The sequence below is a fragment of the Chlorocebus sabaeus genome, chromosome 5, assembly GCF_047675955.1.
Source record: "Chlorocebus sabaeus isolate Y175 chromosome 5, mChlSab1.0.hap1, whole genome shotgun sequence".
Classification (NCBI taxonomy): Eukaryota; Metazoa; Chordata; class Mammalia; order Primates; family Cercopithecidae; genus Chlorocebus; species Chlorocebus sabaeus.
Genome location: NC_132908.1, coordinates 18,113,720 through 18,139,911, shown reverse-complemented (window position 1 = coordinate 18,139,911; position 26,192 = coordinate 18,113,720). Strand labels below are relative to the sequence as shown.

The 26,192-nt window shown below is 46.3% G+C and overlaps 1 protein-coding gene across 2 annotated transcripts in view; it reads right to left on the bottom strand.

The window, feature by feature from the left end:
- VPS35L (VPS35 endosomal protein sorting factor like) overlaps positions 1-26,192 on the bottom strand; it is a 147,229-nt gene that overhangs the window by 13,537 nt on the left and 107,500 nt on the right. For both annotated transcript variants that reach the window (XM_007986967.3, XM_007986973.3), the window contains exons 27-28: positions 18,581-18,720; positions 5,822-5,987 (exon numbers count right to left, since the gene is read on the bottom strand). In XM_007986967.3, the coding sequence (XP_007985158.2) occupies positions 5,822-5,987; positions 18,581-18,720 (306 nt within the window). The remainder of the gene's footprint in view (positions 1-5,821; positions 5,988-18,580; positions 18,721-26,192) is intronic.

Sequence of the window (26,192 nt, the reverse complement as noted above, 5' to 3'; positions counted from 1 at the left end):
AACAGCACGAGATGGCCAGGCACAGTGGCTCACGCCTATAATCCCAGCACTTTGGGAGGCCAAGGCAGGTAGATCACTTGAGCTCAGGAGTTCGAGACGAGCCTAGGCAACACGGCAAAACCCCATCCTACTAAAAATACAAACATTAGCCGGATGTGTTGGTGTGTGCCTACAGTCCCAGGTACTCGGGAGGCTGAGGTGGGAGGATCACGAGCCCAGGAGGCAGATGTTGCAGCAAGCAGAAATCACGGCACTGCACTGCAGGCAGGGCTACATTTTGTATTTTTATAGAGATGGGGTTTCTCCACCTTGGCCAGTCTGATCTCAAACTCCCGACCTCAAGTGATCCTCCTGCCTTGGCCTCCCAAAGTGCTGGAATGACAGGCGTGAGTCACTGTGCCCGGCCATGAACACCTATTTCTTGAATCACCAATTGATAACATTTTGCTACTTTTGTGCAAGCTCTCTTTCTTGTTGTCTCTACAAGGATGGACAGACACACACGTTTTTTTTTTTTTTTTTTTGGCTGAACCATTTGAAAGCAGGTCGCAGGCATATTGCCTAAGAACAAGGAGAAAACCTGGTTTCCTTTGTTCCCCAGCTTCTCTGGTCACAGGAATCTCTTATCCAATCTTTAACTGCTCGTTTATGGGGACTCTGCTGGGATACTTCCCCAAGGTTTCCTTTGCGATTGCTCGTCTGACACCAGGTTGGGAGTTAATGGCCCTGGGCCGTAGGAGTCAATCTCAGAATTTCCAAGCTGGCTCTGGCTGCTGTGTCATGACTGTTACCTCCCCAGTGGGGGACGGCAGTTATTCTTGTAAGACGCGAGAAGAATTCAATTCAGCCATTCAACAGCACCTGATCGTGCAGAGCAGCAAACTGCAGCTGGCGAAGGAATTTCTCATGGCTGCTGTGAGGACCAGAATAGTTCCTGCATAAATTCCCAGTCTTCCTCCAGGCTGGAGTTCACCTGCATTTTGAACAGCCCAGCAATGGAGAAGAGGGAAGGTCCAACCACCCCGAGGGGCCAGAGGTGTGTTTGAAGCAGGCTACTCACACACACACACAACGCCTACTGCATAAGGCCTGCTCCACGCCAGCTTCTAGGCTAGGAGCGGGAACCTAGTGGGGGACAAGGCTGACCTGGTCCTACCCTCACAGACACAGAGCTCATAGTCTATAAGGAGCTACAGACACCCAAACAGGCAATTGCAGTAGTGTGCAGAACCATTTGAGACAGAGTCTCGCTGTGTCGCCCAGGCTGGAGTTCAGTGGCACAATCTTGGCTCACTGCAACCTCTGCTTCCCAGGCTCAAGGAAGCGGGGCCAGTACAGGGGATCACGGGATCCTAAAATCTATGCTTGGGACAGGATTCTGGAATCAGTGAGATCTAGACTGAGTCCTAAAGGTTGAATTCACTAGCAAAAGGGGGAAAAAGGGGGAGGAGGGAGAAATGAAGTCTCTATGCTAACACTTGGAGGTCATAGAGGGAGAGAGAAAAAGGCGAATTTGAGAATTAAAAGGAATTTGGTCAGGTCAGAGTGTACTGTTGGCCTTCAAGTCCAGACACAGCTCTCACGAGGGGGAGAAAAGATGTCCCCTGCAAATGGCCACTAAAAATAGCCCACAATCTCTGCATCTGTCCCACCCTGAGTTGCAAACCCGAACGCTTTGAGGGCCTGGCAGGTGACGTGGAAGAGTGAGGAGGGCCGCCTTGGCTTCACAGAAGCATCCTGGGTTGTACTCTTCCAATGAAGACATACTGTCTGCACACTAAATCCATAAACACTGAGGATCCAGGTCTGTTCTTCACTCCTACATCAAACATGCACACTCTCTGGTAACCTCGTGTGAAAGTACTGGAGGGATTGCTCCAGGCAGCGTCAGAGCCTTCTCTTTTTCTTCATCTGGGAAGAAAGTGGCCAAGGCATCCTCCCAAAATGCAGAAATTATTCAACCTCTCTTTTCCAAGTTCTAAGCTGTGTCAACATCGTCTCAAAGCCTCCCTACAATGAGGAAGCACACGGGGAAAAAGGAGCCCCCACAGCCTGCAGGGCCTCCGTGCCTCCCTGGGTCTCCTACCAAGACGCTGGGCAGGTCACAGTTGTGCATTCAAAGTAAACACAGCTGGACTAAGAAGAAGAAAAAGAAAATCCATCCTTCTGTTCTCATCTTTAAAAGCTAGAAAACTACACTCTTGCTTATCAAATATAGCCTCGCTCCCTCTGCTGCCAATCTGGCTCTGGTAGTCTTCACTGGCAGGCTTATTCACAGAAAGGATGGACTGAATCTGTTTGAGGGAGAGGAAGGAGAGGAGGGAGCAGAGAGGGCAGGGCAAGCTCCTCTGACAGCCTCACTTCCAGGTCTCCATCTGGTCCTCAAAGCTTTCTCTCATTGAAGTTCAGAGCCTCCAATGTGCACTTCACAAAAGAGGAAACAAAGATGCCAAGAAATACAGGGAAGGGTGTTCAACCTCGCCAGCCATCAGAGAAATGCAGACTCCACTCCTAGAACAGCTGACATGAAAAAGACTGACCACAGCAACTGAACAAATGGAAGCCTCATTCGTGCCTGGTGGGAATGTCAATTGGTTTAACCCTTTGGGAAACCATGAGGCAGTATCCACCAACGCAGAAGATAAGCAGATCCTATGAGCCAGCAATGCCACCCCCACGCAGACAGCCAATGGGAATGTACACCAAGAAATACATGCAAGAATGTTCACAGCCACACTACTCATAATAGCCCCAAACTGGACATGCAAATTTCCATCCAGAAGGAATGAATAAATTTTGGTACATCTACACAAAGGAATACTATACAGCCGTGCAAAAGGTGAACTACAGTTTTGCATACCAACACAGATGAATCTTGGACATCATGCTGAATTAAAGCAGCCAAATACCAAAGAACGCTTGCAAAATATTCCATTTACTTATTCAGAAAGTGGCAAACTAATTAATAAATGCTAGAAGTCAGGAGAGAGAGTGGTGTGTCTTCAGAGAGTAGGGTGGTGATGCTGACTGAAGGAGGTGTTCTATTTCTTGATCTGGACTGTGGTTACCTGGGAGTGTTCGCTTTGTGACAATTCACTGAGCTCTATAGTTTATTGCATATATGTTATATAATACGCTTTAATAAAAACACTGCTTCTTTTTTTTTTTTTTTTTGAGACGGAGTCTTGCTCTGTCACCCAGGTTGGAGTTCAGTTGCACATTATTGGCTCACTGCAGCCTCCCGAGCTCAAGCGATTCTCCTGCGTCAGCCATCCAAGTAGCTGGGATTATAGGCGCTTGCCAACAGCCCGGCTAATTTTTTTGTATTAATTTTAGTAGACATGGGGTTTCGCCATGTTGGTCAGGCTAGCCTCGAACTCCTGACCTCAGGTGATCCGCCTGTGTCTGCCTCCCAAAGTGCTGGGATTATAGGCACGAGCCACTGTGCCCAGCCAACACTGTTATTTTGTAATCAACAAAGCAGTCTAATGCAGTCCCACCGCTCTGGGTGTGAGTTTCACTTCCATCACTAACTACCGGAAGCCCTGGAGTAAATCACATTGTCTTTCTGGATCTCCTCTTGCTTATACATAAAATGGGAACATGAATGCCTGTCCTCATAGGAAAGCTGTAAGGATTCGGGGAAAAAGGCCTGTAGAGCCTGACGTAGTCCTTGGCACGCAGTAAGTGCTCAGATCAGGGTAGCCATCATCGTTCTTGCTATGAACCAGCCTCCCTAAGTCACATTTATCCTCCGTCCCCAGACCCAGCTAGAGAAAGCCTGAGAGGTATGACAGAAAGCTGGCCATCCCTTAAGCACTGCTAATGTGTTCACTGCAACTTGCAAGTGTAGAGACGGTTTTTTAAACCGTAAAGTATACAATTACTGGCCAAAGCACTTTTGACATTAAGACCAATTTTTGGAATCCAAAAATTAGAACTGGGGGTCTGCCAGGCAGGAGGATACTTGGGCTCAGTGGGAAAAGGCCTGGAATTGGGATGTCCTGTGGTAAGTCCAGGACATGAGGAGGCTGCTCCCAACTTGTAGTAGCAAGTTCAAAATGTCTGGTAGCAGGCGGGGGAGCAAGGCCACCTCCTTCCTCCAGAACACCCAGATGAGGGCCGCTGAGCCTTGGCATCATCTGAGGAGCAGGTGGCAAACACCCACACCAGGGTCCTGCCTGAGACTGGTAAGGAACAGGCCTGGCATGAAGCTCATGCATGTGTATATTTAGCCATTGTTCCAGTTTATTGTGTAGCACACTGATCCAAAAGAGGGTTCCTCCGAAAAGAGAACACTTAACACTCTGTCGGTGGAAATGCAAATTAGTTCAGCCAGTGTGGAAAGCAGTTTTGGAGATTTCTCAAAGAATTGAAAACAGAACTACCACTCGACCCAGCAATCCCATTACTGGGTATATACCCAAAGGAAAATAAATCATTCTGCTGAAAAGACGCATGCACATGTATGTTCACTGCAGTACTATTTGCAACAGCAAAGACATAGAATCAACGTAGATGCTCATCAGCAGTGGATTGGATAAAGGAAATGTGGTACATACACACAATGGAATACTATGCAGCCCTAAAAAAGAATGAAATCATGGCCTTTGTGGCAACATGGGTGCAACTGGAGGCCATTATTCTGCACTAAGTGAACTAGTGCAGAAACAGAAAACTACTGCCATGTTCTCACTTGTAAGTGGGCCCTAAGCACTGGGTCCCATGGGCATAAAGATGGGAAGAACAGACACTGGGGACTATTAGAGGGAGGAGGAAGGGGAGGGGACAAAGGCTGAAAAACCACTGGGTACTATCTCATTCGCACCCCAAACCTCAGCATTGCACAATATACCCCTGTCACAAACCTGCACGTACACCTCCTAAATCTAAAATACAAGTTGAAATTATTATTATTTTTTAAAGAGTGTTTCTCCAAACTGGTCTGATGTTCAACATGATCTCAGGTGCTTGTTAAAGATGCAAATTAAGAAGGAAAGGCCAGATGTGGTGGCTCATGGTTACAATCCCAACACTTTGGAAGGTTGAGACGGGTAGATCGCTTGAGCCCAGGAGTATGAGACCAGCGTGAGTAACATGGTGAAACCCTGTCTTCACAAAAAATTTTTAAAAATTATCTGGGTGCAGTGGCACATGCCTGTAATCCCAGCTACTTGGGAAGCTGAAGTGGGAGGACTGCTTCAGCCTGGACTATCAAGGCTGCAGTGGGCTGAGATCACATCACTGCACTCCAGCCTGGGTGACAGACTGATACCTTGTCTCGGTCAATCAATCAATCAAGGGCAGGATGGGGCTGAAGAATCTGTACTCCTTTTTTTTTTTCTTTTTTGAGATGGTGTTTTCACTCTTGTTGCCCCGGCTGGAGTGCAGTGGTGTAATCTTGGCTCACTGTAACCTCTGCCTCCCAGGTTCAAGTGATTCTCCTGCCTCAGTTACCTGAGTAGCTGGGATTACAGGGGTGCACCATGATGCCTGGCTAATTTTTGTATTTTTGGTAGAAACGGGTTGTGGCTCTTTTGGCCAGGCTGGTCTCGAACTCTTGACCTCAGGTGATCCACCCGCCTTGGCCTTCCAAAGTGCTGGCATTACAGGTGTGGGCCACTGCGCCTGGCCCAAGAATCTGTACTCTTAAGAGTTGCCCCAGGTAAGTCTTAGATCAGGTAAATGCAGTGAGACCCTGGACTAGAGGTTCATGGGAGCTAAAGTGCAAGGGAGAAAACATAAAGAGAAAATGAAAGCATTCTGTCTGCCTTTCATGAAATCCGCGTGGAGCACGGTTTGGTGAGGGCGGCTCTGCTACCTTTGTCTATGTGGTAAAGGTACGTCTCCTGGCTCATGGCGGAGAGGAGATGCAGGACGCAGGTGTAGATGCGGATTTTCTCATCGCTGTTGTCCTCCCAGGTGTAGTCCTGGATCACGTTGAGAAGCTCTCGAACAAGAAACAGGACCCCATGTTCAGGATGATCCTAGTAGAGAACCAAAAAAAAAGGATCAACAATCCCAAAGATGAAGCAGGAGGGAAAAAGAAAATCACACAGAAACCCAGATCCTCCCTCAGCAGCTGTGGAGAAATTAATGTTGTCAGTTACTGAATAAAGGCAAGACCCACTCACAAGCCTGGTTAAACAATACGGAGGAAAACGACAAAATGTGATTCCCACGAATGAAAACGCTCCTGTCTGGGCAAAAGAGCTTTGAGAGTCCCTTTCTGGGTCCCAAGAAGGAGAAGGCAAAGTTACCTGTCAGCTTAATGGCCTGTTTCCAAAATTACACTCTTGTTTTTCTGTGGGTGGTGGCAGTAAAAAAAAAAAAAAAAAAAAAAAAGGAAGCCCTGTTCTAACCACAAAAGCAAGATTGCGGGTATCGTAGCAGACGGAACGGCAGAAGCCACCTAGGCTGGGTGAGCCCCCGGATGATCCCTGTCACCACTCGAGGCGGTGACTTTAAATAGAGCCTCGCTCTTTGGGGTGCTCAGCAGCAGTAACAGCCAAATAGAGGACGCTCTCTTGGGAAAGGCAAAACCTGAGAGACAATCACAGTTTATAGCAAACGGTGTTTCTCAGATGCTAAACTGAATCTATAAAAAGTTTTGGGGCGTAAAAAAATAAGCAGCTTCAATTCCATTCCAAAAAGTGCATGTGAGTCTGGGAAAGCCCCGCTGAAAGCTCTCCAGACTTCTCACTCCGTGCAGAAGCTCTGCACAGCCAGCCGCCTCCACGGCCTTGCTGGCCTGCCCCATGCAGGTCCCCTTCCCTTACTCCAGCCACGTTAAGGTAGGGAGAACAGCACGATTGGAACCTGCAGCAGCAGGGGGAACAGCATGACTGGAACCTGCAGCGGCAGGAGGCAGGAGGTAGGGAGAACAGCACGATTGGAACCCGCAGCAGCAGGGAGAACAGCATGACAGGAACCCGCAGCGGCAGGAGGCCATCTAGTCCAAGATGTGGTCTTGGGTGCAGGAACAAAGCCATTGCCAAAACATGGCCCAACGAGCATGGGGGAGAAATACCCCAGCCTCGCTTTCCTCCTGCCCTGTGTCATGCTGCTGCCTCCTGCTGGCTGAACAAATGGGGAGCCAGAGGAAGGATAGGTGAGGCAGTCCCCAGAAGCCAGTCTCCCCCACACAGAATAGGACAAAGGGCACAGAGTGGCACCAGGGGCCGGCACACACATCCAGGTTCTGGCCTCCAGCCAGGCACATTCTCTCTGCTTAGAGTCTGTGCCCCAGGGCTTGGCCAGACTGGCTCCCTGGTAGCCTGCAGTTCTCATCTCACACATTAGCTCCTTAATAAGGCCTTTCCTGACGTTCCATCTGCAGCCGTCTTACTCTCTCTTCATCACAAATCATCCTTTTTTTAGGGGGTGAGGTTGGTTCTGAGACAGGGTCTCACTCTGTCACCCCGGCTGCAGTACAGTGGCATGATCACAGCTCACTGCAGCCTTCACTTTCTGAGCTCAAGCGATCTTCCTCCCACCTCAGCCTCCTGAGGAGCTGGGACTACAGGTACATACCACCACGCCTGGCAAATTTCTGTACGAACGTCTGTATTTTTTGTAGAGATGAGGTCTTGCCATGTTGCCCAGGCTGATCTCAAGCTCCTGGGCTCAAGCAATCCACCTGCCTCAGTCTCCTGAAGTGCTGGGATTAAAGGTGTGAGTCACCGCGCCCAGCCTCTGTCTTGATTTTTACAGAGCACTTCTCACTATCTGAAATGATCTTATGTATTCCTTCAGTGACCTGCCCAACAATATCTCGTGATTTTCCTGGTTCTCTCTGTTTCATGCTAGCCTATAACCTCCAGGAGGACAGGCACGTCATCGATTGCATTTGCAAGTACACCTCCAGGTCTGCTGGTTGCACACCGTATTCTGTTAATGGCGCCTCCAGGAACTCAGTGTGGATGGTGTCCCTGATGACATTCAGTCCAGCCCTGTCTCCGGCTCCTGGGACAGTGCTGGACACTGACATGCATTGGGTGAATACTGTTGAATGGACTGCAGTTTTTGGGTACCTTCTATGTGTCAGGCACTGCAGTGGCTACGAAAACAAAAACAGTTAACATTTATAGCAGCTACCATAGCTTTTCTATGTTCCAGGGTGATACTATGATGAAGCCCCATTTCACAGATGGGAAATGAGCCACTGAGAGGCTAAGTGGCCCAAAGTCACACAGTTGGTACATGGGGGACCCAAGGTTCAAGCCCCAGCAGTTTGGCTCCAGAGTGGACATTTCTAACTACTGGTACCATATTCGCACTGCCTCTCTGCAGATAAACCAAGCATCTCTGAATTTATAGAACTTGTGAACTGAGGGGAGGCATACATGTAGTCAGCTACTTAGAATACAAGTATGGAGTATGAGAACAGCATTGCCATTATATCCAGCGTGAATGTGTGTACCTATTGCAGTCATACTTTCAAGTGGGTGAGGACAATTGTGGAGGGGTGTGGGATGTTTTGTACAAGCTGTTAATATCTGTGAGAATTGCTCTTAGCCTGGGCTAGATAGCGGTGGCTCATGCCTGTAATCCTAGCACTTCAGGAGGCTGAAATGGGCGGATCACTTGAGGTCAGGAGTTTGAGACCAGCCTGGCCAATATGGCGAAACCCTGTCTCTACTAAAAATACAAAAATTAACCAGGTGTGGTTGTGCGTGCCTGTAATCTTAGCTACTCAGGAAGCTGAGGCAGGAGAACTGCTTGAACCCAGGAGTGGGGGATGAGTGAGCAGAGATCGCACTACTGCACTCCAGCCTGGGTGACGGAGCAAGACTCTGTCTCAAAAAAAAAAAAAAAAAAAAAAAAAGATTGTTCTTAACCTGGGCAACAACATAACAAATATTGTTTCTACAAAAAAAAAAAAAAAAAAATTTGCCACATGTGGTGGTGTGCGCCTGTGGTCTTAGCTACAGAGAGCTGTGATGGCACCACTGTACTCCAGCCTGGGTGATGGAGTGAGACAGTCTTACAAAAAGAAAAAAGACTTGCTCTTATGATACTGGCAAGAATGAGAATACAAGATGCTCAAAAGTCTGACATCCACAAACTACACATACCAAAATTGCCCATGCTATGATCTGCCTTCCACTCAGAGCTGGTTTCAGCTGGGAACTTCCCCCTGCCTTCTTTTGCTAACAGCTGTTTTTAACTAGGCTATTTGGTTCTGCTATGTGGCTGTCCAAAAATATATTTTATTTAAGGATCTGCCTTGGGAATAGACAACAATCGGAATGTTCTAGCAACTTCATTTTAACACAAATGCACAAGTCTTGTGGCGGACCATGCTACACACTGTCAAAAAGGTGGTACAAGGACCAGTGGAGACGTAAAGGTTTGTAGTGAACCATTTCCGTGAGCTTCTGCTCACAACTGAAGACGTGGGAGACTATTTCCTACCTTCTGTACAAGGAAAAAGTTTCCCATGTGACATCCATGCTTCAGTGGTTGTAACTTTTTTTTTTTTTTTTAAATAAATTGTACTGATGGGCTGGGCACAGTGGCTCAAGTGTGTAATCTCAGCACCTTGGGAGGCTGAGGCGGGTGGATTGCTTGAGGTCAGGAGTTTGAGACCAGCCTGGCCAACATGGTGAAACCCCATCTATACTAAAAATACAAAAATTAGCTGGGTGTGGTGGCACGTGCCTGTAATCCCAGCTACTCGGGAGGCTGAGGCAGGAGAATCGCTTGAACCTGGAAGGCAGAGGTTGCCGTGAGCCGAAATCATGCCACTGCACTCCGGCCTGGGTGACAGAGCGAGACTCCTCTCAAAAAAAACACAAAAATTGTACTGATGGTTCAGTGCCAACAGCTGAAGTAAGGCAGACATAGTTTTTTGGTTTTTTTGTTTGTTTTGTTTTTTTAAAGATGAAGAAAACGGTTCTGGATTCAGATGGCGCTTCCAGTGGGAAAAGGTGTCCCCAGGTGTCCCTGGCAGGGCTGCCTCCCAAGTGGAACAAACAAATGCTGACAAAGTGGCTCCCAGGCAGCACCTGGCAGGGGCTCAGACGTCTCTCCCTGCTGGCCCAGCACCTACCACATCAGCAATATCCCTCTGGGTTTCTGGTCTGCAGGAATCCTTCTACTAAACCCCTTTTACTTTGGGAGAAAAAGTATTAGGTTGGTGTAGAAGTAATTACTTTCTATGGCAAAACCCACAATTACTTTTGCACCAATCTAATAATACCCTACAAGTAACTAACTCTTCCTAGGAGAACCAAGATGAGAGGTGAGCATGGCGGCTGGGCAGACATCCTGGCCTTGGACCCTGGCTCGTCACTTACCAGCTGCTGGCCCTTCATTTCTCTGCACCCCAGTTTCCACTTCTACAAAACGAGGGTGATAATAACAGGCTTGTTTTGAGTGAATATTTGTGAAATGTTGGCTGGTCCGTGGTTATGAGGTTGGTTAAGTAATCATAAAGCCCTTCAGAAAAGGAACCAGAACACAGGTGAGCTCTTATGTTCTTCCAAAAGGAAGAACAGGGAAAAGAAAGAAAGGGCACTGGGGCAAACAGAGATGATGGGAGGGCAGGGGAGGAGGAGGGGAGACAGATCACCACTTGGTGGGAGGCTCTCAGGCACCGGTTTGCTGTTTCTCTCAGTCCTGTCTGTCTCACCAGCTCCTCGGGCATCCCCTGTGCCCTCTCGATGTGCCAGTCACTCTGGCTCTCTTCCAATCCCTCTGGGACACAGTGCTGCTTCCCACCTCCCACCTCTATTCTCACCCATGCTGTGCCTTTGGCCCAGAATGCTCTCTCCTCTCCCCATCTGCACCTAGCTGACTACTTACGAGTCATTCTTCGGATCACAGCTCAAATGGCACTTTCTTAGGGATCTCTCCTGATTATCTGACCCCCTCCCCCAAATCTGGAGCTCTGAGAGGTCTCTATGGTTCATTAAAAAAACTTTTTCTTGCTGGACGCAGTGGCTCACGCCTGTAATTCCGGCACTCTGGAAGGCTGAGGCACATGGATCACGCGGTCAGGAGTTCGAGACCAGCCTGGCCAAGATGGTGAAACCCCATCTCTACTAAAAATACAAAAAAAAAAAAAAATTAGCCAGGCATGGTGGCAGATGCCTTTAATCCCAGCTACTTGGGAGGCGGAGGCAAGAGAATCGCTTGAACCCGGGAGGCAGAGGTTGCAGTGAACCGAGATCACACCACTGCATTCTAGCCTAGGTGACAGAACATGACTCCATCTCAAAAAAAAAGAAAAAAAAAACTTTTTCTTTTGAAATGAGGTCTTGCTATGTTGCCCAGGCTGGTCTCGAACTCCTGGCCTCAAGCAATCCTTCCACCTTAGCCTTCCGAGAAGCTGGAAGTGTTATTACTAATACCATCAGTTTTCCAGCACTAATCAGTAGTCATCAGCCTCTTGGGGGACCAGTGCCAACTGTACTTGGCTTATGTAGTTCTTTATGGCGCTTTAAGCAATTGTAGTTAAATGTGTACTTATTTGTTTAACATGAAGTCTGTCCTCCTGAGTGGGGTGTGCTTCTCTTGCTCACTCCTTAATTCCTGGATCGACAAATGTCTGTGGAATAGACTGAATGATGAAACATAGACCTGGACATCTTGCTGTGTTTATGGCAGGACCTTTTCTCCAGGATAAGAAGGAGAAAAGACATCTCCCTGCTGGATCAGAGATCGTTAGTGCTACAAAACTGATGGTAGTAACATTTCCATTTCCTGCAAATTGCAACTGAATCAAAAGTAGGCCTCAAAACTGTGACGCTGAACTTGTTCAGTCAAGTCGACTTTGTCTTACCACATTGTTACATGAAATGCGCCAGTTTGATTATATAGGGAAGATTATTCCACAAACTAGTCCCGGACTAGGCTGACGACTACTGATGCTAAAGCAGAATACTTCAACATGCTCCAAGAAGTTCTCTGTTTGCAGGGGAGACAGGGCCACCCTGGGGACTGTTTACTCCCACATTTGTAAGCATCAATAAATCGGACCAGGGACTTTATCTGGTTTCAAATGGTTTCTGTCTTTTCTTTGTGTGTGTGTGTTTTTTGAGTCGGAGTTTCGCTCTTGTCACCCAGGCTGGAGTGCAATGGCATGATCTTGGCTCACTGCAACCTACATCTCCTGGGTTCAAATGATTCTCCTGCCTCAGCCTCCTGAGTAGTTGGGATTATGGGTGCATGCCACCACGTGCAGCTGATTTTTGTATTTTTAGTAGAAATGGGGTTTCGCCACATTTGCCAGGCTGGTCTCAAACTCCTGACCTCAGGTGATCCACCTGCCTTGGCCTCCTAAAAGTGCTGGGATTACAGGTGTGAGCAACTGTGCCTGGTGGTTCCTATCTTTTCTAAACAAATAAAATGAATCAAACTTTCAAACCCATCCTTTAAGAAAACCTTGCATACTGTGGGTAAGAGAGTAAAATAGTGCAGTCACTATGAAAAACACTATGGGGGCCGGGTGCAGTGGCTCATGCCTGTAATCCCAGCACTTCGGGAGGCAGAGGTGGGCTGATCACCTGAGGTCAGGAGTTCGAGACCAGCCTGGCCAACATGGTGAAACCTTGTCTCTACTAAAAAAACAAAAATTAGCTGAGCGTGGTGGCGGGCGCCTGTAATCCCAGCTACTTGGGAGGCTGAGGCGGGAGAATGGCTTGAACCGGAGAGGCAGAGGTTACAGTGAACTGAGATTGCAACACTGCTCTCTAGCCTGGGTGATCCGTCTCAAAAAAAAAAAAAAAAAAGAAAAAGAAAAACAGTACGGAGGTTCCTAAAAAAATAAAAAATAGAGCTACCACCTGACCCAGCAATGCTACTTCTGGGTACATATCCAAACAAATTGAAATCAGGAGCTGGAGGAGGTAGCTACACTCCCATGCTCACTGCAGCATTATTCACAAGAGCTCAGATGTGGAAACAATCTATATGTCCATTGACAGAAAAACTGCCAACGAAAAATGAGGTAGCTGGGTGCGGTGGCTCATGCTGCAGTGAGCTATGATTGCACCACTGTGCTCCAGACTGGGAAACAGAGCAAGACTCTTAAAAAAAAAAGACTGGGTGCAGTGACTCACACCTGTAACACCAGCACTTTGGGAAGTCAAGGCTGGAGGATCACCTGAGCCTTGGAATTCAAGACCAGCCTGGGAAAAACAGTGAGATCTTGTCGCCACAAAAAAAATCAAAAATTAGATGGGCACGGTGGCTCGCTTATGTGGTCCCAACTATTCAAAGAGGCTGAGCTGGGACAATATTTGAGCCCAGGAGGTCAAGGTTGATGCCGCGAGTATGATCATGCCACTGCACTCCAGCCTGGATAACAGAGTGAGATCCTGTCTCAAAAAAAAAAAAAAAGAAAGAAAAGAAAACGTGATACATATGCAAATGGAATATTATTTAGCCTTTAAAAAGAAGGAAATTCTGCCATGTGCAACAACATGGATGACCCTCGAAAGCATTAAGCTATGTGAAGTAAGCCAGTTGCAGGAAGACAAATACTGCATGAGTCCACATATAAAGAAAGTTTTTAAAATAGTCAGAGTCATAGAATCAGAGAGTGGAGTGGTGGTTGCAGGGGGTAAGGGTAGGGAAATGAAGAATTACTAACCAATGGACAGTTTCAATTATGAATAAGCTCTAGAGATCTGCTATACAGCACAGTTCCTAAGTCAACAGTAATGTATTGTACATGTAAAAACTGGTTAAGCGGGTATATCTCACTTTAAGTGTTCTCACCCCAATACAATAAAACTAAAATAAAAGCTGTGACCTGAAAGGTAACAAATAATTTCAACTAAGTAGGCTGCATGCAGAGGCTCACGTCTGTAATCCCAGCACAAATCCCAGCACTTTGGGAGGCCAAGGCAGGCAGATCACTTGAGCTCAAGAGTTTGAGACCAGCCTGGCCAACATGATGAAACCCTGTCTCTACTAAAAGACAAAAAAATTAGCCAGGTGTGGTGGCGGGCACCTGTAGTCCCAGCTACTTGGGAGGCTGAGGCAGGAGAATTGCTTTAACCCAGGAGGCAGAGGTCGCAGTGAGTGGAGATCGCGCACTGCATTCCAGCCTGGGTGACAGAGTAAGATTCTCCAAAAAAAAAAAAAAAAAAGGAAAAAGAAAAAAAATGAAGCAGGTAGAAGTGAGATGTGGGAGTCTTGTTCATGGTATGGCTCAGGTGTGGCACATCCCATCACCTGGGAGTTTATTCGGCTCTCAGCCCTGGCTATTCAGGCTAAGCATCCTATAGCATCTGGGAGTAGTTACTAATGCTGCGTCCCACAAGGAGGGATATAGGGTTGCTAGTGCTCAATGAACTTGAGCAAATAAGGCACACTGCAAACGTTTCCGGCTTAGGTCATGCAGGACAGGCTCTGGAGTAGCGCAGCCCTGGGTTTAAATCCCAGCTCTGCTACTTATAAGCTTTGTGACCTCAGGCACATTGCAAGTGTCCTCCGGCTCAGGTTTCCTTAGTGAAGAAGGTGCAATGACTCCTACCTTGGGGAGCTTGCCGGGAGGACTCCCAGGAGTGAGTATCAATGAGTGGCGTTAGCAAGGCATGGGGCACCTAGTGAGGTGTCGTGAACTGCAGCTATTCTTTGTCTCATATCATTACTGAACCCCAGCAAAACCACATGTAATGCTACAAGGAATAATAACTCAAATCTGCTGAGAACAGGAGCGTTTTCCACAAATGCCTAAGGGGCCAAGTGGACAACAGAAATGGGGTTAAGGGGTCCAGAGGTGCCCAGGAAAACTGGAGAGAAAGGCATACGCCACCTGCATAGGGCAGCTGGTACCCAGCTGTGGCCAACTGGCCAGGCGGCAGGATGCGGGCCCCACGTGATAGACCTGATTTTTCAAGGGGAGATGCAAATCTGGGATTTTCTGTGATCTACCCATTTTTAAATGTAGGAAACTCATTCCAAATGTTCTCCATCAGGACACGGCCAGCAAGTGTATACACGTCTACCGGCTGGATCTGCCCTCCAGACACCAACCTGTAATTCAGGGACAGAGTTCCAGGTTTACGAAGCACTTTCCCAGCTATCATTTCATTTAACCCTCACAGGAGTCACTTGAGGTGGGCACTGCGATGACACCTTAGAAAGGTAACAACTGAAGCTCTGAGGAGTTACAAAACTTTCCCAAGGTCTCGGCGCTATGCAGTCTTCGGGTCGGACTGAACAGAAGCTTCTGAATCTGAGAAGGCGTTTCAAAAAGCCTCTAGTGATTCTTTTTTTTTTTTTTTTGAGACGGAGTCTTGCTCTGTGGCCCAGGCTGGAGTGCAGTGGCCAGATCTCGGCTCACTGCAAGCTCCGCCTCCCGGGTTCACGCCATTCTCCTGCCTCAGCCTCCCGAGTAGCTGGGACTACAGGCACCCGCCACCTCGCCCGGCTAGTTTTTTGTAATATTTAGTAGAGACGGGGTTTCAGCGTGTTAGCCAGGATGGTCTCGATCTCCTGACCTCGTGATCCACCCGTCTCCGCCTCCCAAAGTGCTGGGATTACAGGCTTGAGCGATTCTTAACCTGCAGATGCTGAGTGCGTCCCGATTAATCAATGAACAATGACTTTTACCAACTGCTGAATTCAAAACCCTGATTTTATTCTTTTGCCTTCTCACTTGATAAATGACTAGTTTACCCAAAGAGAGAAACTTACGAAGTACTAATATGGAGATCTGAAAAGAGTGACATCAAGTGTCAAGTGAAGGAGCTCTAGAAGATGCCACCGCACACTGCCCCGTCTTGGGGTGCCGCCTATCCTCCCTGCAGGACAATAAGAGGCCCCTATCCTGAAGCCGTGTCCGCAGTCCTTGAGCCTGGCCTCCTGAGCTTGCTCCCCTCTCTCTGAGAACTTGGAATCTTAACAGGGAGAGTCAGGAGCTGAGTCACTTTCTGCTTTCTCAGCTTCACTGATATAATTCACATACCAAACAGTACACCTGCTGAAATGTACAATTCAGTGATTGTTAGGATATTCACAGAGTTGTGCGATCATCAATACAGTCAATTTTAGAACATATCACCATCCCAAAAAGGAACCTGGATCCACTGAAGCTCAGGCACTTTTATGGCTCAAGTTCAGGGTGATGTTTCTCAAAGTATGGTCCTAGGACCACTTACCCCTGAATCACTGAGGGGGCTTTTAAAAATGTCTATTTGCCAAACATGGTTGATCCTACCTGTAATCCCAGGTACTGGGGAGGCTGAGGGAGGAAGATTGCTTGAGGTCAGGAGTTCAAGACGAGCCTGGGAAATGTAGTGAGAATGTACCTCTATAAAACATTTTAAATAATTAGCCAGGCGTGGTGGCGCATGCCTGTTGGCCCAGCTACATGGGAGGCTGAGGCAGGAGGATCACTTTAGCCCAGGAGCTCAGCCTAGGCATACAGCAAGACCCTGTCTCAAAATAAAACAAATAGATTATTTTAAAAATGCTGATTTGTGATCCTATTTCAACCTACTGTGTAATCTCAGCTCACTGCAACCTCCACCTCCTGGGTTCAAGCGATTCTCCTGCCTCAGCCTCCCAAGTAGCTGGGACTGCAGGTTCCCACCACCACGCCCGGCTAATTTTTGTACTTTTAGTAGATACGGGGTTTTGCCATGTTGGCCAGGCTGGTCTCAAACTCCTGACCTCAGGTGATCTGCCTGCCTCCGCCTCCCAAAGTGCTGGGATATAGGCATGAGCCACAGTGCCCAGCCCTTGGAATATTATTTTTAACGCAGCAAATAAAACACGTAAGACTACAAAGAAAACCAATTACACTAAAATACAGCTGGCAAAATATTTTTTCCATGCATTTGTGATACTGTAATCTATTGCTTCTTTGTGAATGCATTAACAGCTCTAGCAAGCGGCTTAATAACTGCTGTGCTTTTAAAGGAAGAAGAACACAAACAATCTTCTGAAATATCTTTCACATCTGAAATGTGATGTGAACACATTTGTTGATTTCTTTTGGTGACAAAGTCTCAGCTACTGCTACTACTACCGTGGCTTTTTGCCTGTAATTCATCGAGTGAAAGGTAAATTTCACTCAGACGTTTGTTAAAATAAAGCTGTCATTTTCCTCATCCAAATTCATGTCAATCTGCCAGACCCTCAGGGAGTAGGTGGACTGCAAGTTACAAGGACCCTTGCTAGGGAGGGTCCAGGAATTCCTCCTGCTGGGTCCCGAGAGTGGCCTCATTCTTTCCAACTCAAGCCTGGCTGAACATCTCTTCCAATCCACGAAAAACCCAGCATCCTTCCAACAGTGCCCCTCTTAATTTCTGCTATCTTTAGCTTCTGTTATTTGCCATCAAAATTAACTTTGTCGCCACTCTCTCAGTGCTTTCTAGAAAGTTTACTATGCGCAGAGGCACTGTTCTGACCCTGTGAGTACTCACTAACTTAATATTCATGGCAACCCAGAGAAGTGACAGTTCGTATCCTCATTTTATAGACAAGGAAACTGCAGCACAGGGATGTTATATTATTGCCCAAGAACGTAGAGCTGGAAGAAGGACGGGCCGGGATTCCATGCCGGGCATCTTGGTTCCAAGGCCTGTGCCCCTCCCCACTGAGCGACAGCTCTGCCTTTGCAGTATAGAGAGCGCAGTGGACTAAATGTTTGTATCCCCCTGCAAATTCATACACCGAGACCCTAATCCCAATGTGATGGTATTTGGAAGTGCGGCCCTTGGGAGGTAATTAGGTCCCAGAGGACCAATTCCTCAAAAGGCCGGAGAGCTTGTCCTTGCTTTTTCTTTCTGTCACATGAGGACATAATGGGAAGATGAGCTGGTAGTCCCAGCTGCTCAGGAGGCTAAGGCGGGAGAATCGCTTGAGCCTAGGAGTTCAAGGCTGCAGTGAGTTATAACTGCACCACTGCATTCCAGCCTGGGTGACAGAGCAAGACTCCTAAACGAACACACAAAAAGGCCAGGCACGGTGGCTCACACCTGTAATCCCAGCACTCTGGGAGGCCAAGGCAGGCGGATGACCTGAGGTCAGGAGTTCAAGACCAGCCTGGACAACATGGTGAAATCCTGTCTCTACTAAAAATACAAAACTTAGCCAGGTGTGGTGGCAGGTGCCTGTAATCCCAGCTACTCAGGAGGCTGAGGCAGGAGCATCAAACCCAGGAGGCGGAGGTTGAAGTGAGCCAAGATCATGCCATTGCATTCCAGCCTGGGCAACAGTAGTGAAACTCCATCTCAAAAAAAAGGGACAGAGAGAGAGAGAGAGAGAAGATGGTTGTCTGCAACCTGGAAGTGGGTCCTCACTAGAACCTAACCAGGCTGGCACCCTGATCTCAGACTTCCAGCTTTTAGAATTCTGAGAAATAAATGTTGTTTAAGCCCCCAGTCTACGGCACTTTGTAATAGCAGCCTGAGCTAACATAGTACCTCTACTATTATAGTATGATCCCCACCCAGCAAGAATAGAAAATTCATGAAGCAATTCAAATACCTAACTGGAAAACCAACACAAAGATATTAGATAGAATGTTCCTGCAGTTTTAGGTCCAAGAACACATATAATATTATAAGGCAGGTCAAAGGAAGACATGTCCTATGGTTCCGCTGAGGAAACGTACCGGAACTATTAATAAGGTAGAAAAGAAATTGCAGAGGAATTCCAGAAGGAACGATTCCGACGGCCGCATCTTCCCGTCGATATTAATCATCTTTGGAACTTCTGGAATGAGGCTTATAGCGGCTTTGAAAAAAGCATCAGCTGCAAGACAGAAGATAAAAGTCAGTGTATTAGAACTCTGGGAAATTTAGTTGGCTTTCTTCTTCACATGGCCTGAAGGCCAGTCCTGAGAGGTGGAAGTCAGGCGGTGCCAAGGGCAGGTACTGGCAGAGGGTTTCTGCAAACCATGATGAAGCTGGAGGAATATCTGCTTGACAGGGCACTGCTTCAGCTCAGAGAACCTCTGTTAAATTGCCTTTAGGTTATTAAGTGAAAAAAGCAGGTCGCAAATTTTTGTAAAAAGTCTAGAAATGACAGTTGCCTGGGCTAAAGGCTCAACTTGGATTGGTTCATTGAATTCTCATGTCTACCATGCGAGGAGGGTGCTGTCGACAGGTGTACTTCACAGACGAGAAATAAGGGAAGGAAAGAGAAACAATTCATCCCGCAACAGTGTCCTGTGTACGTAGGAAGTTCCAGTGTTGGTGGTGGAGCTGCAGCTCAAACTCAGGTCTGTTTGAATCTATTCTAGTGCACACCATTTTTGTTAAATAGCCATCAAAATGTCTGAAGGAACACAGCACACACACACACACACAGCTTAAAGACTTCTGATTGAGTAACATCAACTCCATAGAATCGTTTGGGAAATTAAGATATTTAAAGAGCTATGAAAAAAATCTGTAAAACAAGGAGACTTCAAAGGGAGCAAGTGAGGAAGAAAAGGAGTGGAGAGAGAATGTGTGTGTGCAACAGGATAGAGATGGGGTGGAAGGGATGAAGGAGAGCAGGAGGGATGGGAGGTGGTGGGGAAGACGGAGAGGGAGAGAAAGTTCCTTCTAAAACTGCCAAGGTATTGACTGTGAGAAAAAGCCTCAAGGTCAAAACAATCAAAACATTGATCTGACAAATGAAATTTTAAACTATCCGACAAGATCAAATGTTTTCATGGTCCAAATGGACTTCCACTCCAAAACGACTTCCAGTGATGCAAAGAGAACACTGTAGGGGTGAACAGCATCCTGAATTAAAACAGGAACACCGGCCAGCACATCAGAGGGGCAAATGCAACAGCAAATGCTCACTTTCCTGGGAAGAAAGGCCTACGTTTAATGAGAAGAGTATGTGTCTGAAGATGGATAGTGGAGTTTTGCCATCTCTTCCTTCTTCAAAGGAGAGGGGGAAAAAAAAGAAAAGAAACATGTCACAGAAAGACACTCCTTGTAAAGCTTTCTGAGTCAAGTTGCTCTGCTCTGGAAGCTTCCTCGCCTGGCTGTCTCCCAAACCCCAAACTCAAATCCCTTCCATATTTATTAAGCACCAACTGTGAACAGGGTACTGTCATGGGCAGGTGCACAAACAGGTGAAAAAAAGTGAAAGAAAGTGTTGACAACATAAACTGTGGCAATGAGACCAACATAATCATACTAATTAACAACTAGTTTTTTTTCTCTTCTGTGTGTGTGTGCCTTTTTTGTTTTTTGTTTTCCAGACAGGGTCTTGCTCTGTTGCCCAGGCTGAAGTGCAATGGCATGATCTTGACTCACTGCAGCCTCTGCCTCCTGGGCTCCAGCCATCCTCCTACCTCAGTCTCCCCAGTAGCTGGGACTACAGGAGTGTGCCCACCATCCCTGGCTAATTTTTGTATTTTTTGTAGAAATGGGGTTTCACCATGTTGCCCAGGCTGGTCTCAAACTCCTGAGCTCAAGCGATCTGCCTGGCTCGGCCTCCTAAAGTGCTGGGATTACAGGCGTGAGTCACCGCATTGGGCCAACACTTATTTTCTAAACCTGTTACGTATTTTGGTCTATGCATCCACTTATCTCAATTGTTTTGGGGAGCGACATTAAATATGGGGTTTGAGGAAAAGCCACCTGATGTCAGTTCTGATAGAGAAACCTTCCAGAAAGGGTCAGAGCCTGTAGGGTCTTCTATCTTGTGACCACTAGTAAGACATGGCCCAACTGGGCGCAGGGGCTCACGCCTGTAATCTCAGCACTTTGGGAGGCTGAGGTGGGTGGATCACTTGAGGTCAAGAGTTTAAGACCAGCCTAGCCAACATGGCAAAACCCCATCTCTACTAAAAACACAAAAATTAGCTTGGCGCATTGGCACATGCCTGTAATCCCAGCTACTCGGGAGGCTGAGGCAGAAGGATCACTTGAACCTGGAAGTCAGAGGTTGCAGTGAGCTGAGATCATGCCACCACACTCCAGCCTGGGCAACAGAGCAAGACTCTGTCTCAAAAAAAAAAAAAAAAAAAAAAAAAAAGACATGGCCCTACTTATGGAACCGACAGGGGCTCCCAGGGCCTCTCTTTAAGCAGTTCATTTCCTTAGTCCTCTGGCAGTCCCACAGTGAAGGAAGTATATCATGAAACAAGGTTCTCAGTGGGAATGCAAATTCTTCTCAGAGCAACTTGAAAGACCATTTTTTTTTTCTATTTATGTGTTTGTTACTGACTGGCCCAGAGAATGTGCCTATTATTATGCCTCATGAAAAAGAGAGCAGCTTTGTCCCCAGAACTTGGCTCCTCTCACCCACCCCGCCCAGTTTCCACTCTAAAGGAGGGAGCTAAAATAAATAGTTATTTAAAGGTTGGGGCATGCGGGGTTCCAAAGCAGATTTTTAGTTCTATCCTCAGAAGACTTGCCCCATATAGAAAATATTGCCTGGAGACTTCTCAATCTTATCTTAGTAATTAGAAATCAAATCCTACCGCATTTGAGAGCAGTTTATCCTCATAGTTTAAAGTTCAGAATAATCATGTCAACTGCATGTAACACTTTGTTTTGTAGCTATTAAGAGCCATGGAAGATAATTTAAGATATAGTGGATTTTTTTAAAGACCTACAGAAAAAGGAGAACTCAGATTCCCAGTAGTAAAGAATATTGTCCCCTTTTTGAGTAATACCCCACAAGCACAGATGACCAAAGCAAAAATGGACACATGGGATCACATCAAGTTAAAAAGCTTCTGCACAGCAAAGGAAACAATCAACAAAGTGAAAAGAGAACCCACAGAATGGGAGAAAATATCTACAAACTACCCATCTGATAAAGGATTAATAACCAGAACATAAGGAGCTCAAACAACTCTACAGGAAAAAACTCTAATAATCCGATTTTAGAAATGGGCAAAAGATTTGAATAGATGTTTCTTAAAAAAAAAAAAAATACAAATGGCAAACAAGCATATGAAAAGGTGCTCAACATCATTGATCAGAGAAACGCAAATGAAAACTGTAATGATATATCATCATACCCCAGTTAAAATGGCTTTTATCCAAAAGACAGGCAATGACAAATGCTGGTGAGAATGTGGAGAAAAGGGGACCCCTCACACACTGCTGGTGCAAATGTTAAGTTAGTACAACTACTATGGAGAACAATTTGGAGGTTCCTGAAAAAACTAAAAATAGAGCTATCATATAATCCAGCAATCCCACTGCTGGATATATACCCAAAGGAAAGGAAATCAGTATATCGAAGAGATATCTGCACTCCTGTTTGTTGCAGCACTGTTCACAACAGCCAAGATTTGGAGGCAATCTAATGTCCATCAACAAACAAATGGATAAAGAAAATGTGGTACATATACATAATGGAGTACTATGCAGCCATAAAAAAGGAAATTCTGTCATTTGCAACAACATGGGTGAAACTGGAGGGCATTATGTTAAGTGAATTAAGCCAGGCACAGGAAGGCAAATTTTGCATGTTCTCACTTACTTGTGGGAGCTAAAAATAAAAACAGTTGAGCCCATAGAGACAGAGAGTAGAAGGATGGTTACCAGAGGCTGGGAAGGGTAGTGGTGGTGCATGGTGGGAAGTGGGAATGGTTACTGCGTACAAAATAAAAATAGTTAGAATGAATGAATAAGACCTAGTATTTGATAGCACAACACGGTGACTCTAGTCAGTAATTTAATTGTACATTTAAAAATAACTGAAAGAATGTAACTGAATTGTTTATAGCACAAAGGATAAATGCTTGAGGGGATGGATACCCCATTCTCTAGGATGAAATTATTATACACTGCCTGCCTGAATCAAAACATCTCATGTACCTTGTAAAGCTATATACTTACTATGTACCCACACACATTTTTTTAGAAAAGGAAAAAATATATATTGTCCTGGTTCCACTAGAGGAAGGGAAAAGCACCAAGTACATGGACTAGGTTTCCTCCATCCAAGTCCTCTGGGGTTCTTTTTTTTTTTTTTTTTGAGATGAATTCTTGCTCTGTCGCCCAGGCTGGAATGCAGTGGTATGATCTCAGCTCACTGCAGCCTCTGCCTCCCAGGTTCAAGAGATTCTCCTGCCTCAGCCTACCGAGTAGCTGAGACTACAGGCACGTGCCACCATGCCAGGCTAATTTTTGTATTTTTAGTAGAGACGGGGTTTCACCATGTTGGGCAGGCTGGTCTTGAACTCCGGGCCTCAGGGGATCCGGCTGCCTTGGCCTCCCAAAGTGCTGAGATTACAGGCGTGAGCCACCATGCCCAGCTGGGATATCCATGTTTCTTTTCCATATCCCCTCCGTTTTTTTTTTTTTTTTTTGCTTATATTTCCAATATCTCAGAACGATCATTGCCTATCCCATCTTCAAACCAGAAAAACCCCACTCAGGCCTTGCTGACCCCAACACCACAGTTCACTGTATTTGAGACCCCTTTTTCTTGGGGTAGGCACTTCACTTTTTCCAGCAGCATTCTATCATTCTTTCCACACAGCAACTGATGCGTCTCACAGCACTGCTCTCTGCTGGCCAGAGAGCAAACACAGCCACCGTCCCCATATTCATGTAAGAGAAACTGCATAAACACAGCCACCGTCCCCATATTTGTAAGAGCACTGTGGTACTCCTGGAGTGCTCTGTTGTAAGAATTGTTGGGGTCCTTGCTAAAAATATGGGGACAGGCTACCTCATCATTTTGTATATATGATGAGTAAAAGCCAAGGATGCTCATTGGCAAATATCACATTTGACATTTTCCATCTGAAGTTTCAGGCTCTCCTGTTCTCAACCTGAGTGGTTTCAAATGGTCTGTGGACCACTGAAAGAACATGATATTCGGGAAACTTCTGCAAGGACAGGAAAAAAATCAAACACTCAGAACACGAAGCCACTGAAACCCCACAGATGGACTCCAAAATATATGTCCAAGCAAATAGCTGTGGGAAAGGGTGAGATGCAGACAGAAGCTGCAAATAAGGGCTTAGTTGAAGATGCGAGGTAAACTGTATGTTTTGATTATTCACGCTGCCTGGCTACTATCAAGGATTGGCTCAACTGTTCCCTTTGGATGAAGATATCTTTATATCAACTCTAAGATCATTTGAAGAAAAAGTGAAAACAGCCTAAAGTTCCAAAATGTAAAAAAAAAAAAAAAAAGAAAAGAAATTATTTCACTGTTGCACCAAGCAAGTAATATAGTTAATAAAGAGAATAAGGCAGATCTATATGTTTTGAGGTATATTTGAGGTATAAAGATATCTATGACATATTAAATACAAAAAATCGGGGGAGTGGCGGGGGAAAAAAGGAAAAAAAAGGACAAAAAATCATACAGCTGTATACGTGTCAGCCTATCTTTGCAAAGGAAAAAAAGTATACAAACTTATGTAGATGCACAGAAAGGTCAGACAAGATAAATGCCAAACTATTAGGTGTAATATTGGAGTGGTGGATGAGGATGGACACCAAATCTTTCACTTACAATAGGTTTCTGTCTTGGAATTTTAATTGAAATTTTTTATTATTATTATTATATTATTATTATTGAGACTTTGCTCTTGTTGGCCAGGCTGGAGTGCGATGGCGCGATCTCGGATCACCACAACCTCCACCTCCTGGGTTCAAACGATTCTCCTGCCTCAGCCTCCCGAATAGCTGGGATTATAGGCATGAGGCACCATGCCTGGCTAATATTTTGTATTTTTAGTAGAGACGGGGTTTCTCCATGTTGGTCAGGCTGATCTCGAACTCCTGACCTCAGGTGACCCGCCCACCTCGGCCTCCCAAAGTGCTGGGATTACATCCGTGAGCCACCGTGCCTGGCCTATTATTATTATTATTATTATTATTATTATTATTTTGAGGCAGAGTCTTGCTGTGTCACCCAGGTTAAAGTGCAGTGATGCAATTTCGGCTCACTGCAACCTCTGCCTCCTGGGTTCAAGCAATTCTCCTGCCTCACCCTCTCGAGTAACTGGGATTACAGGCGTCTGCTGCCATGGCCTTGTAGGAGCTCGGTTAGTGTGGTGGGAGAAATTGTAAGAGAAAATTACAGAAAAAACGCAAGCCTTCTTGGAAGGCAGGAAGGTTTTACAAAAGCTTTAGGAAAGGGCTATGGCTGAAGGCAGCCTAATCCTCTTTACCTTGAGTTGATAGCAAAAGAGCAAATAATAAGTGAATGTGGGGGAGTTTATCTAAATAGCTTGTTTACTCATGGGGTCCTAAGACCATCTGTGGGTGTGTGAGTGCTCTCTACTCAGGAGGTCGGCAATGTTAATTACCCTCTAGTGGTGTTTACTTGAGACTTTTGTCATTTAATCTGTACTAAATAAATGCAAACTTTGCCGGCGAACTTAGCCCGCTTATTGAGGCCAATGCTGTGGACTCAGGCAGCAGAGCCCCTTAGCTGTGCTGACAGGCAAAATATCTGTGTCATTCTTTCATCCGTCGCTGGGTCAGGGTCTGCAGGTCAGACCCGGCATGCCTGGCTAAATTTTGTATTTTTTTCAGTAGAGATGGGGTTTCACCATGTTGGCCAGGCAGGTCTGGAACTCCTGACCTCAGGTGATCTGCCTGCCTCTGCCTCCCAAAGTGCGAGGATTACATGCATGAGCCACCATGCCTGGCCTATTTTTATTACTATTTTTTGAGACAGGGTCTTGCTCTGCTGCCCAGGCTGCATTGCAGTGGTACCGTCATAGCTCACTCCTGCCTCAACCTCCTGGGCTCGAGCAACCCTCCCACTCCAGCCTCCCAAGTGGCTGGGACTACACGCATGCACCATCATGCCTGGCGAATTTTTTATTTTCAGGTTTTTTGTTTATTCATATTTTGTACAGACGGGGGTCTCACTATGTTGCCCAGGCTCAAATTTCTAAAAATATTTATAAAGGCAATACAAGTTTGCTGTAAAATGTTCAGTCCTAGAAATGTATAAAACAGAAAGATGGCAAAACAATGTACTCCCTTCCTATTTAACCAGAGTAGGACAAGGTGGAGATGGAAGTGGGGACAGGGCCACACACTGCATAGACTCTAATGCTCCTGCTGTTTAAGGGGCAGCCCCCCCAGTTCCCTGTATGTGTAAGGCACAGCACCAAGCTGAGGGGTGACACACACTCTGTGGGGACCAACCAGGGATGCTGTTCTGCACTGCACCGTGAGGATGGCTGGAAGGGTCCTCTCTGATTAGCTTCTCCATGAAATGAGTCAGACTTCAGGCTTGAAGTTCCCCAGTCAGTCCACTTGCAAGGGTTCTTCTTCTCAAGGCTT